We start from the raw sequence: 12,917 nt of genomic DNA, 5'->3' as shown, positions 1-12,917 counted from the left end.
TTTTTTTCAAAATTATGTTCTCCAGACCTCAATACTGTCAAAAAAATTTTTAAAAAGGCAAATTTTTTAAAAATTTCAATTAAAATAACATCTCAAGTCATCCAAGTGACCTCAGGATCATAACTGAACAGAACACTTGATAGTATTGGTAATTTTAGTAATAGTGATACTTATTTTTACTAAATAATTTAATACTGTGTGTCACTTCTGCTATAGAAGATAGTAAAAGCCAACATAAACTGCTCTGGGAAGCACTAAATTTAAGCACTTGACAAGTAAAAGCTAAATTGAATTCTTTTTTTTTTTTTTTTTTTTGGTCGGTCATGAGGTTTTAACTCTGGACCTGGATGCTGTCCCTCAGCTTTTCAAGGCTACTGCTCTACCACTTTGAGCCACAGCACCACTTCCAGTTTTCTGGTGGTTAATTGGAGATAAGACCCTCATGGACTTTTGTGCCTGAGCTGGCTTTTAACTGCAATCCTCAGATCTCAGCTTTCTGGGTACCTAGGATTACACGTGTGAGCCACTGGTACCTGGCTTCAATTCTTAAACACTATTAAGTTGTCTTAATGTTTGACCTTTATTTTTCAGCCACTTTCTGATCTTAACTTTAAATGCAACTTGAAGTAATCATTTGGCACTGAGGCAAATGATTTATTCTTAAGCTTTATTTACTTTAAAGTGGCAATATAGAAACCACACAAATAAAGAAGGAAGTAATTCTAAGACCTGATAATTTTTCACTAATAATCTTGAGGGGAAAGTACCATTATATTACTCTATGATTTTTAACATTGTTGTATAAACTGACTTTAGGTTATAACACGAAATGAACTCATGCTGGAAGAGACTAGAAACACTATTACTGTTCCAGCTTCGTTCATGTTGAGGATGTTGGCATCACTGAATCACATTCGAGCTGGTAAGAACTTCTAGTGTACCATTAAAATCATTGCTTTATTGAAAAAAAAATAAGATCTAGTTTAAAGGGATTTATATTTTTTTCTTAGTATCACAAAATAAAACCAACTTCTGAAATATTTTTATGAATCCTTGACCTTAGCACTAAAATTATTGAAAAATAGTAAATGGAAAGATAGTTACTTGAAAACATTTATCAACTTTCCTCTTATTGTACAGGAGCATATGATATATGCTTATGAATCCCATAAGATATTTTATAATGAATGTATTTTAATAACTTTATTCAAAATAAATAATAGCCTAGATAAGACATATACTATGTCAAACAGTACAACAAATATCAGAATGTGGGCCAGGAGCATAGCCTAGTGATAGAGTGCCCACTTTATGCCCTGAGTTCGATTCCTCAGTACTGCCCCGAGTTCAAGCCCCAAGACTGGTTTAAAAAAAAAATACACACACACACACACACACATATACATATATATCAGAATGTATAAGTTTCTTCATATGTTAGCTGTTATGTATTGTATAATAGCAACTATCATTTATGTATCATCTATAACATAAAAAGTATAATATTAATCATGGGCCGGGAGTTTGGCCTAGTGGTAGAGTGCTTGCCTAGCATGCACTAAGACCCGGGTTCAATTCCTCAGTACCACATACATAGGAAAAAAAAAGTATAATATTAATCATCTCACGTAAATATTCTCATTTAGTTTTAAGCCTTAACAAAGTAGATTGCTTTAGTAACATACCCTACATCATATAACTAATAAATATTAAAGTCTGAATTTGAAACTAATTTCTAAGCCCTTAAATTCCCTGTGACCAATAAACTTCCCTTGTAGCAATATATGCAAACCATCACTATGAAATAAAAACCTGGATGATTTAACATCAAATGACTTTCCTTATTTACTATGTTCTTTCCATTGTAATGTATCCAGTCACTCTTTTAGTCCTCTTAAAATGTGAGAGATATACCAAAATCTCCAGCCTTAAATTTTTTTTATTTTTTTATTATTTTTTTATTGTAATTAGTAAAAGGGTTACATGATATTTGCCAGATAGAAGGTGCATTAATTCACATGCATTGATACCCTTTCACATGTCTTGATACCCATTACCCTCCCCCCCCCACCCTCCCCACCCGTCTTGGTTTTCCCCCCTTCCCTATCAAATTTCAAATAACCAAATACCAATAAATTCAATATATCAGATAACAAAGTGAGATACTGTAACAATATGAGATACCCAAGGGACAGCAAAGGAGACGAGAGACAACATAGTACATTAAGGACAACAATCATTCGTTACATTAAGGACAACAATCATTCGTTATATCAGCCTTAAATTTTTTATAATTATGTTGTTCCCTTCCATCTTGGCATTTTGTTAAAATAACTTTTACTATCATAGTATGTCTATATAAACAATAGACTCAGTACCACTTCCTCAGACAAAGTAGGAAATGGAGAAGTAGACACAGCAAATAGTAATGTGACATTGTACCTTTGTAATTAAGTTAGAGAATAGTATTCAAATTATAAACACTGCTGCTCAGTAAATGGAAATTTGCCACCCCTTCAGTTCTGGTTTTTGCTGGTAAATTGGAGAATAGTCTCTCAGATTTGGTTGCCCCGTCTAGCTTCAAACTATAATCTTATCTTCCTGAGTAGCTAGGATTACAGATGTGTAAGCCAGTAGCACCTGGCTCAAGTGGCAGCCATTTAGCTGCTGACCCTCTTTTTTAAAACAGAACATTCTCCGTATTCTCTTGCAGCCTCTCTTTCACATTCTTCGATAGCATCTAATAGCTTCCAAAGAGCACTGTGAAAACCACTGCAGGAGAATGTAATATAGTAAGATCATTGGAGTTGATTTTATGTGTTTTAGAATTACATGCATAAGCCAAAGCTATGGTGTTATGTCTTTTTCTTTTTTCCTTTACCTCTACAGGCAACATTTAAAACACTTAGCTATACCTAACAGTGAACTTATCTTCACATATTATTGTTTTGAATTATTAGCTTTAAAGGCATTGTATCTATAATTGCATGCTAAAATATTTTCTTTTTGTGATTCTCATATCTTTGTTTTCAAGACCGGTTGGAAGGTGACAGATCAGAAGGTTCTGGTCAGGAGAATGAAAATGAGGATGAAGAATAATCAACTCTTTTTGGCAAGCACTTAGATGTTCTGAAATTTGTATGAGACATTTATTATATTTTTTCTTTACAGAACTTTAGTGCAATTTTAAGGCTGTGGTTTTCTGGAGTTTTCCCTTTCGGGGGATGACCTACCATTGGTTTGGAATGACCGTGTGCATGAATTTGAGCGAGTGTGTAAACAAAACTAGCAAAATGTTTTTAAAACTTTTGTCACGTATGAGGAGTGCTAGAAAAGACAAAGTGCAATATTTTCCCTAACCTTCAGATGTGGGAGCTTGGATCAATGTTGAAAAGTAATTTTCATTGTAGTGGAAATGTTGGTTCAAATAAATTTCTACACTTGCCATTTGCATGTCTCTTGCTTTCTAATTAAAGATATTTGTTGTTTAAGATATTCCAAATCTGACTTTTTATTAAATGCACTATTCACATAGGTCCACATTTTCCAATCTTTTCTTTAATAAAAGAAGACTGTCTTTCTCTGTTGTTTTCCAGATTCAGTCATCTTTTCTGTGTTGATTTCTGTTTCATAGCATCATATACAATGATTTTATTCATTTCTCTAAAGTACTTTTATCTTCATCTCTCATTACTGGTACCTCATCACATCTCAATCACTGAGCATCATGTTTAATTCACATATCTACTTCTGAAGATACTGGCTTCTACTCTTCCTCTGTCTTAATGTTCCAGATATCAATGCAAATCAGTAATGATCCAGTCTTCTAGTTTCATCTTAACTCTAGTGTCCATCTCCACTCATGCCAGGCTTGAATGTCTTACAGATTATGACTGAAAATGGCCAGAATACTTAGCATTCATCCTACTTGTATCTTTCCCTCAATCTAATTTTATGCTAAGGTATGCTAATTATTTTCCTTCAGATTATACACTCATATCTCTTCAATCTATTACAAAATAATTTTCTACTTTTATGTATTTGGGGTTTTTTTTTCTCCTTGTTTCCTTTCGTCTTCATTTTATCAGTGCTGGGGATTAAATCCAGTGCTTCATACATATTAAGCCAGCGTTCTACTGAACCATCGCTGCCCTTGTTTATATACTTTCTAATGTCTCTGTCTTCTTGTCATCCATGGCCATTATCCATGGTACTTCTCCTTCAGAAGGCAGATCTGCCAGGTGAGAGAAAGTACAGTTAGTTTCCTCTTTCATGATTCCCTGAAGGCAAAAATTCAGGTTTGGTATAATGGGTTTCCAGTACCATCTAATGTGTGCTGGCTCACTCACTTGCTCTCAGCCTCCCTCATTCCTTTTCCTTCCCCTCTCCCACACAGGCATTTGCTTTTATATATTTCTGGGGAGATATATTCATTATTCTTCTTTAAGGAGATACCTTTAGATCATCCAGGTAGTATTTGTCAACTTATAAAGGACAACAACTAACCTTTGCAGTTGGAAAAAAAATTGAACCACACATTTTAAATGATAATTGAATTCATCTTGAGACAGCCATCTAAAGCTGCTAGAATTATAGCACTGCCACAGAAAGGAAAATATTGGAATTACTGACAGAGCCATAGATGCATATGATACTTCATGCATAATTATCACACTAAACTAGCTCTCAACCATATTCTGAAGGGTGATATTTAGTATATAGCAATTGTCTTTTGTTATAGAAAGTAATACATCCCTGTTGGTTTAATCAGCAGGTAGTTTACATGTTCCTGTTATTTTCAGAAACCTAAATATTCTAGAAAAGAAGGGACTTCCTCCCTTCTTATATTTCCTCCCAAGATGGTTGTAGACCCAGGAATGTCTACTGTTGACAAGAAATAGGTTAGCTTTGTGCCTAGAAGAAAGTAGCTCTTTAGTTGGTTTACTAAGCACAACTAGACTTTTAATGTCTAGTTCCTATTCTAGACAGAGGCACATATCTGTGGTAGAAAACTTGCTAAATGGTTTAAGGGGTAAAGGAAGATAAGTGCATGATTTTTTGGAAAGTGCAAAGGTCTTTGTTTCTGGCTCCCAATTAGTTATGAGCCCTTCTCAAGCCATCAGATTCCTTTGGGTTTCTGTTTCCTCCATTCTAAAGTAGCAAGGGGATCCTATTTGTACCTGGCCACTTTCACAAGCTGTTAGGACAACACACAATATGATCTTTAATAGGGCGCCCATAGAGATGTGTTGGAAAATTGAGGAAATGGGCTACTGCTACTGAAGGATTCACTAAGATCAAGGAGTAATTGGCAGGAATGTAATAGAAAAAGAACAAAATTAGCCGGGTGTGGTGGCTCCTACCTGTAATCCTAGCTACTCAGGTGGCCGAGATCTGAGGATAGAGGTTCAAAGCCAGTCCTGGCACTAAAAACCTTGAGACTCTTATCAGGGTAGGACAGTAACCTTGAGCTGAAGAGCTCAGGGACAGCGCCCAGGCTCAGAGTTCAAGCCCCATGATCCACAAAAGAAAAAGATCCATCAGGTGCTGTGTGTGTGTTTTAAGGGGCATGAGATTGGGAACTATTGTTTTGCTCTCTTTTTTTAACCTAAAACACCTCTAAAGTTTGTCAAAAGAAATTAAGGAGCTGGGCGTGGTGGCTCACATCTGTATTGCTAGCTACTCTGGAGGCTGAGATCTGAGGATCAAGGTTCAAAGCCAGCCTGGGTACAAAAGGACCTGAGACTCTTATTTCCAATTAACCTCTAGAAAACGGGAAGTAGGGGTTGGCTCAAGGGTAGGGCAGTAACCTTGAGCTGAAGACTGAGCTGGACAGCAGCCAGGCTGAGTTCAAGCCCCATGACCCACCAAAAAAAAAAAAAAAAAAAGAGGGCTTCTACCCATAGCAATTCTGTAGATAATTCTGGTTTCACTACTTAGTATAGCAGTCCAGACAAGTAATCTGGGAGGCAGCAAAGTGAACACTTTACAGAGTTCATAAGTCTTGCATTATTTGGTGGGGGCGGGGAGCTGTTGAGGTGCAGGCAACCAACTTTATTCTAAAGCTTAGGTGACTGGAACCCAGTGCTTACCTATTCAGAAAAAGATGAGTTCAGTGATGGTAGGTGAACAGGTCATGTAAAGGTGATCCATTTTTCTGACCTGGTATGTAATCTCACCTTCTTTGACTTTGATCATGGGATAGAAAATATGATTCTCTTGGTTGATAAGTGACAGATCAGTAATGTTGTTAATACTCTGTAAAGTTTGGGTTTAGATTGCATGATCCATGAAATTAACCGACAGAGAAGTTTATGAATTTGGGATAGCATGTTTGGCTACAAATAACTTAAAGAAACCCCCATTTCTGCAGTAATCTTTCCTTAATCTTTATTAACTCATAGAAAGATAGGAATGTGGCTGCAGAAAAGGGAGAGTTGCCCAGAAACATCTGCAGATCACAAGTCCAAGTACAAATTCACAATTTTTACAACTATACAAATTAAACATTTAATCAGGTAAACAAAAACTGTTCTAAATACACTTATAAATAGTAATTTACAGTAATCTCAAACATTTTTTTCTAAAACATCCAAAAACTCAATATTAAATAGATTTCCAGGATTAGCTTGAGTTTTATTCTTTTGAAGTGTGGGTTTGAGCCACTTGTGCCTCTCCATGTCTATTACCAACACAGCATGTCCCCATCACTCATTAGCAGACCCGCTCAGGCAGGCACACCAACTTCCTGCATGATCTTGTCCCCCTCCACTTGTGATTTTCCAGGACTGCCTTTTTCCTCTGGGAGGGCTGACTTCCCAGTCCTTTGTGCTATTTCAAAACGGTGTCAAAAAGCCAAAAACAGAAATGGCTACTAATTCTTAAGCAGCTAATACATCTGTGGAAAATGCTTTCAGAGGGAAATGTACACTGTGTTGTGTGTTCTAAAAATAACAGATCAAAATTGTGCTCTTTGTAATCTTGCACAGATTCGGGTTTGTGCTCTGCATTCTTTCCAACAAGACAATCACTTTCCTTCCTGGCCTATTGTAATAACAAAAGCCCTTACCCTAGAGTGGTTAAGTTACTCCCTGCTTCTCTCAGGCCCTTATGAAAGACCAGAGTTTACCTTGGAACTCATTTTGAGACTTTGAACAACTTCATTTGGTCCTCATGAATTGTTATGTCTCCTCTACTGGAACCATAAGGGCAGTACCAGACTTCTGCCTCTTTGGTCATTTGTGGCTGGTTATAGCTATTATTTCTCTGTCAGGTGAAGATTGATTTCTTTTCTTTCCCACAGGCTTCCTCTGGGGCTCTGCATATTTACACAACAGGTAGTAGGGTATATCCTGTTTCTGCCCTCAGACTGGGAAAACTTCATGGTTCTGTAAGCCAGGAGCCACAGCCAGTCACTGTCACTGCTGGCCACAGCTGTCCTTAATACCTAAAAGGAAACCAGAGCTGAGTTTATGGTGTGGATTTGAGATTTTACACATCTTTCTTAATAGCCATTCAAGGCAGTATAGAAATGCTTCATCATTGTACAAACTGAGTGCGAGCGTGGAAAAATATTCTAACAGGAAGATTCATTTCGTGCTTGGCCAGACCGCATGTATTCCAACACTATACAGCCTATCCTCTCTCCTTCCTACTACCTTCTCTTCCTTACCACATTCCTTTTCTCAGAACTCTGTGTTGCTCAGCAAGTGACAATTCCCATGGCAACAACTCAACACTTCTAATCTAGGAGAACACTGTAGAGATCCTTGTAAAATAATGACTCAACCCCCTCGCAGTCCACTGAGAAGAAAAGCCACTGCTCATTTCTACCTGCACCCCAGATACTGTGCTGGATGCTTAGATTCTTCCTGCAATCTGGTCGCCCTACAAGGAAGGCCTCCTGAAATCCTATACAGGAATCCTGAGTAACTTGCCCCAAACACCCAGCCATGACGCAACTGCGTAGGCTCAGATCAATGAATCGCTAACACGGCACTCTTCTCTACATCCTGTCTGCACACACATCTCTGCTAAAGAGAATAAAGAATGTTAAGTACCAGCTGGCCATTGTATCAACTCTAATCCCGGAAGTGCTGATTTGCTTATGATTTGCATGCATCTCAGTACGGGCATATGGACAGTACCTATGAGCCTGGACAGGGACAGGGTCACATGTGTTAGACAGACTGAAGAGTGCAGTCATGGCTCAGTTGTAAGAGCTTTTAACCAAGGGCCAACAAGCCTTGTTTTTTCACTCTTCCCAGCCATGCTGCTGCCACCTACTGTGTAAGGTCCTGAGCTCTAGTCTCAGTGCCTGGTCTGGGAAAAGGCTGGGTGCTAAGCTGAGGGCTCTGGAGTGGGAGCCCAGTGCAGCCCCCACAGTTGCTATCTGGAGCAGAGCACAGGGACAGGGTCACGGCAGAATCTTACTGAAAGAGACAGAGAGGGGCAGCAGTCCTGAACAACGCAAGACAGGACTAAGGATTTAAGCAAATGAGTGGACAAATGTCCCATCTGCCACTGTCCCTGGGACCTTCTGCGAGGCCTCAGGCCTGCCACTGTACATGGATTTAGTTGTGGGTGCTGAGCTCCATGTACTAAAGGCTGGTGTCTGCTAAATTCCTCAGAGACTACAATATTTGTGGGGCTCCCCCACCCCACAACACACTTCTCGCTCTAGCTCAACTAGGCAAACATTAACTTCTGAAAATGCAAAATGTAGGTCTGACTACTAAAACATCCTCCATGAATCATACGGTCATCTACTTCACAGGACTGCCTAACTGTAAATAACCCACCTCCCTCTGGAGCCATGGTTCCTTCTATCACACTACCTGACTTCATCAGTATCTCTTGGGTATCTCTCCCTAAGTTAAAAGGTAAACACATTTAATATTTATTTGCCCCTAGTGCCTAGCTTGGGGCGTTCCCCACAGCAGACAGGCCACCCTTCTGGTAGATGAATAAATGAATGTAAGAAAAGGGAAACAGTGAGATGTAGTATTTTTTTGTTTAAACCCTGTTCCATCACAGCTAGTCTGCAATCAGCAAATGAAGCTTCAGAGGCCTCAGAATTCTCCCCACAGAGATAATGTACTACACTTAAAAATCAGTGACCGTCTCACCAGTAAAGGTCTCTGCCATGATCCACTTGGACAAGTGCATTAAAAAGATAGATAATATATATATATTATACATATAGTGTATATATATATATATATAGTATACACACATATATATACACACACACACATATATATAGCTCACCTGCTCTATTGAGAGCAGTCTGTTTGACTTACACAGCAGCCACAGAAGCTACAGGTGAACCCGGCCACGGCTGCTTCCCACTCCTATCCAGAAACGCTGTCAGGCCTTGGCACATAATAGGTGTTAATTGATGACAAAGACACCAGACCCCAGGCCTCATGCAGATAGGAACATACAGCAAAAAGATGCTGCCTCAGTAGAGGTGGGCTAGCACCCAAAGAAACCCCTACAAAGTAATCCACTTTCCAGAATAGCCACCTAGCATCACAGCAAACACAGCCTTAGAAATCCTAATCAAGATAAGGAGTGTCCTGGACTTCACTTATTTGACCAGCCAGATGAAGGGCAACATAAGAACAAGTTCAATGGCTTCCTAAGACACCTCAGCAACTCTAAGCCCAAACTTCAACTGCTGTTCTGAGAGGGAAGGAGAGAGGCCTAAGTGTACAATCTCCCCCCCCCCACTCCCCACCAGCACCCTCTTCCTCCACTCACATATCTCATGTCTCAGGAGCTGACATCCAATCAAGACTAGTCTCTATAAACAGTCAGGTTGCACAAAGGACACGACCCAGGCTGACAGCACTTCATAAGTCCATGGGGAATACACTAAACACTCATCCGGGGCCCACTTTCCTTCCCCCGCTCCATCTCTAATTTACAAAATCAGAAAACCTCAAGATAAGCACTAGAAATGATCTTAAAGACCATTTAGCCCAACTCCACACTTCCTTTTCTCATTTTGCAAATGGCCTGGGGAGGTGACAGCATGTCCCAAGTAACATGTGCAAAAGCTAAGCTAAGCCAAGAGTTCAGGTGGCTAATTCCTTCCATCTTCTGCCCCCAGGTTGCTCCTGGGTTCCTCTGTGAAACTGAGGCTATTTTTACTGGTCACTCCAAAAACTTCACAGAACCTATCCACTGAGACTTGCCTGTGTAAAAGATTCCCTCCAGCAACAAACAGCAAGACTGATGTATCCAGGGCAATTTTTTTTTAACTTTCAACAATGAACCATTTGGTCCCCGACCCTCTTCTTTTTGACAGTGGTTTCTCCCTTCTTTTAAAATGGCAAGGAATCTGTGGATGAGCTGGACATGGTGGACCCTGTCCTGGGAGGCCTGTGAGCTACCCAAGTGGTGAGATGCCCACCAGTAGTGGGTATCACAGCCAGGATAGGAGGGGTGGAAAGTCTTTCAGGGGTGCTCTGCTTCTGGGTGCTCTCTGTGGACCATTTAGTCCAGTGTGGATGGCTTCACACTGCCTGTATTAAACATGAGTCCTGGGAACGATCGTGCAGTGTTAAGTGTTGTGTTGTCCTGTGAGGCACAGCAAGGAAGGTTTGCCTCAGGTGATGGTGCATGACAAGTCTCACAGGACACCAGGGTGAAAGGAACAGGAAATGACTGAAAGGAAATGATTTCTGATTTCCTTCCAAACCCCTGGTCTCCAGGCCTCCTGTACACTTCCATTCCCAAAACATCCCCACCACGCTGCCATCTTTTTCTATGTGCTTCAGTTGCCTCTGGTTCCAACCCTAGGACTCAGACATAGTATCTCCCACTATGTCTGACACTGCAGTCCGAAGTTGGAGGCATTACTTTCAGTCCTTCTGGTGACTGCACACCATGTGTTCCAGGAACCCAGAACAGGCAGAAGTGGGAACCCCAGCACAGGACATCAGTTCCAGCTTCAGCCCCAGTCTACCTTGAAGCCCTATCTCTCTTCTGCAGCTAAAACGTTCCCTTCTTTGATGCTCTGCAGCTGCAGCCTCTGGCTCGCAAGAGTTCTGCTGCCTCGGGGACCCCCAAAGCCAGCCCCTGGGACGTTCCGTGCTGTGAACAAGACCCCTGGCAATGCCTCCTCCCCAAATAAGTTGATTTTGGCTTCAGCCTCAATGGCTTTGGCCAAGCTGGCTGCGTAACTGTCCAAAGACTTGTGTACTTCAGCTTTCACATGAAGAATAGAGTTCTTGGCAGCCTCTGGGGAAAAAGAAAGAAGGTTAGAGGAGGAGCCAGTACCCATCACTATCTCAGGACTGTGGCTACTGTCTACTCACCGTCCCAGGAAGGTGAAGTAAGCTGAGGTTATGCATGTCACTTTTGAAATCCTGTTCCCCAGGTTTAAATCCTTAACTTCCCAACTATCCAGAAAGTGCTAGTAATTATATTGAATCTAGTTGTAATTTTCTTGTCTCTAAAGATAAAGAGACCTTTTACATCACATAACTGAATGAATTCTCCCAAGACACTTAGGTCTGGCCCTTAAGACCTGATATATATTTCTATTAGTGTTCATTACAATATTGACATTTCTTTTAGAAATTTTCTGTTCTGGCCGGGAGTTTGGCCTAGTGGTTAAAGTGCTTGCCTAGCATGCATGAAGACCCGGGTTCGATTCCTCGGTACCACGTACATAGAAAAAAGCCGGAAGTGGTGCTGAGGCTCAAGTGGTAGAGCTCTAAGCCTTGAGAAAAGTCCAAGGACAGTGCTCAGGCCCTGAGCTCAAGCCCAGGACTGGCAAAAAAAAAAAAAAAAAGAGAAATTTTCTGTTCTTCCAGCATAGGATCTATGGCTATAAATATCTGCAGACTCAAATATTCTCTCTTTTCCATATCACAGTTTCTGTAAATGAAAAGAACCCTAAAGCTTGAGAGTGACATTAACAGTTCAAGCACCCATCCAGAATTATGGTCATGACAACTAAAATGAGAGGAAGAGAGGAAGGGGTGTGATTTCAGTCCCACACACAGTGCCCCGCTAGTATGAACCTCAGTGCCCATTTCCTGGGAGTATCTGGGGGGAACAATTTCTCCCCTCTGTACATTATCTGGAGCGCAGACAACTCATACCACTCTTCACGGGAGGGAAAAGAATTCAAGCAGAGGGTGATTCTGGAAATGCCACCTCATTAAGTACAAAGGAGCAGGCTTAGCTGGGGAGACTGGGAAGGCGCTTGGCACAAGTGGAGTTTTCTTGGACAGTCCTGGGACTTAAGCTCAGAGCATGGCCACTATCCCTGAGCATCTTTGTGCTCAAGGCTAGCGCTCTACCATTTGTACCACAGCATCACTCCCAGCTCTTCTGAGTAGTTCACTGGAGATAGAGTCTCGTGGAGGGGCCAAGAATGTAGCTTAGTGGTAGAGTGCTCACTTAGCATGCATGAAGCCCTGGGTTCGATTCCTTGGTACCACATACACAGGAAAAGCCAGAAGTGGTGCTGTGGCTCAAGTGGGAGAGTACTAGCCTTGAGCAAAAAGTGTCCCCAGGACCTGAGTTCAAGCCCCATGACTGGAAAGGAAGGAAGGAAGGAAGGAAGGAAGGAAGGAAGGAAGGAAGGAAGGAAGAATGCAGAGGGAAAGAGATTCCCCTTCTGGGTAGCCTGGGCGGGGTGACTGTTACTCATCCACTCAGTATGTCTGGGGAGGAAACTAACCCTAAGTCCCAGAGGCAACAGATGGAGTAGGAAAATGTAGGCAAGGAATTCATTTCCTCCCAAGGCTCAAATGTGATTGTCAGATTTAGTAGCAATAATTAAGAAGGCCTTGACATTCACTCATTGAGCCATATTTCCTTTATCCACAAGAGGAAACTGAAGCTGAGGTCACATCCAGATTCAAAATTACACACTGATCATGTAGGGAAGAATC

General features: G+C 40.9%; 2 protein-coding genes across 5 annotated transcripts in view; one reads left to right on the top strand and one right to left on the bottom strand.

The window, feature by feature from the left end:
- Dcaf6 (DDB1 and CUL4 associated factor 6) overlaps positions 1–3,445 on the top strand; it is a 101,860-nt gene extending 98,415 nt beyond the window's left edge. For all 4 annotated transcript variants that reach the window (XM_090340512.1, XM_090340514.1, XM_090340513.1 and 1 more), the window contains 2 exons: positions 817–922; positions 3,035–3,445. In XM_090340512.1, the coding sequence (XP_090196638.1) occupies positions 817–922; positions 3,035–3,099 (171 nt within the window). In that variant the 3' untranslated portion in view covers positions 3,100–3,445. The remainder of the gene's footprint in view (positions 1–816; positions 923–3,034) is intronic.
- A 6,313-nt stretch (positions 3,446–9,758) lies between these two features.
- The window catches only part of Gpr161 (G protein-coupled receptor 161), a 36,675-nt gene continuing 33,516 nt past the window's right edge, over positions 9,759–12,917 (bottom strand). Inside the window, exon 6 of the mRNA XM_090339788.1 lies at positions 9,759–11,250. Coding sequence (XP_090195914.1) covers positions 10,985–11,250 — 266 coding nt within the window. The 3' untranslated portion in view covers positions 9,759–10,984. The remainder of the gene's footprint in view (positions 11,251–12,917) is intronic.

The sequence above is a fragment of the Megascapheus bottae genome, chromosome 10 (genome assembly GCF_031878675.1).
Source record: "Megascapheus bottae isolate mThoBot1 chromosome 10, mThoBot2.hap1, whole genome shotgun sequence".
Taxonomy (NCBI): Eukaryota; Metazoa; Chordata; class Mammalia; order Rodentia; family Geomyidae; genus Megascapheus; species Megascapheus bottae.
Note: the sequence above shows the minus strand (reverse complement) of the source record. Positions and strands in the feature narration are given on the sequence as shown.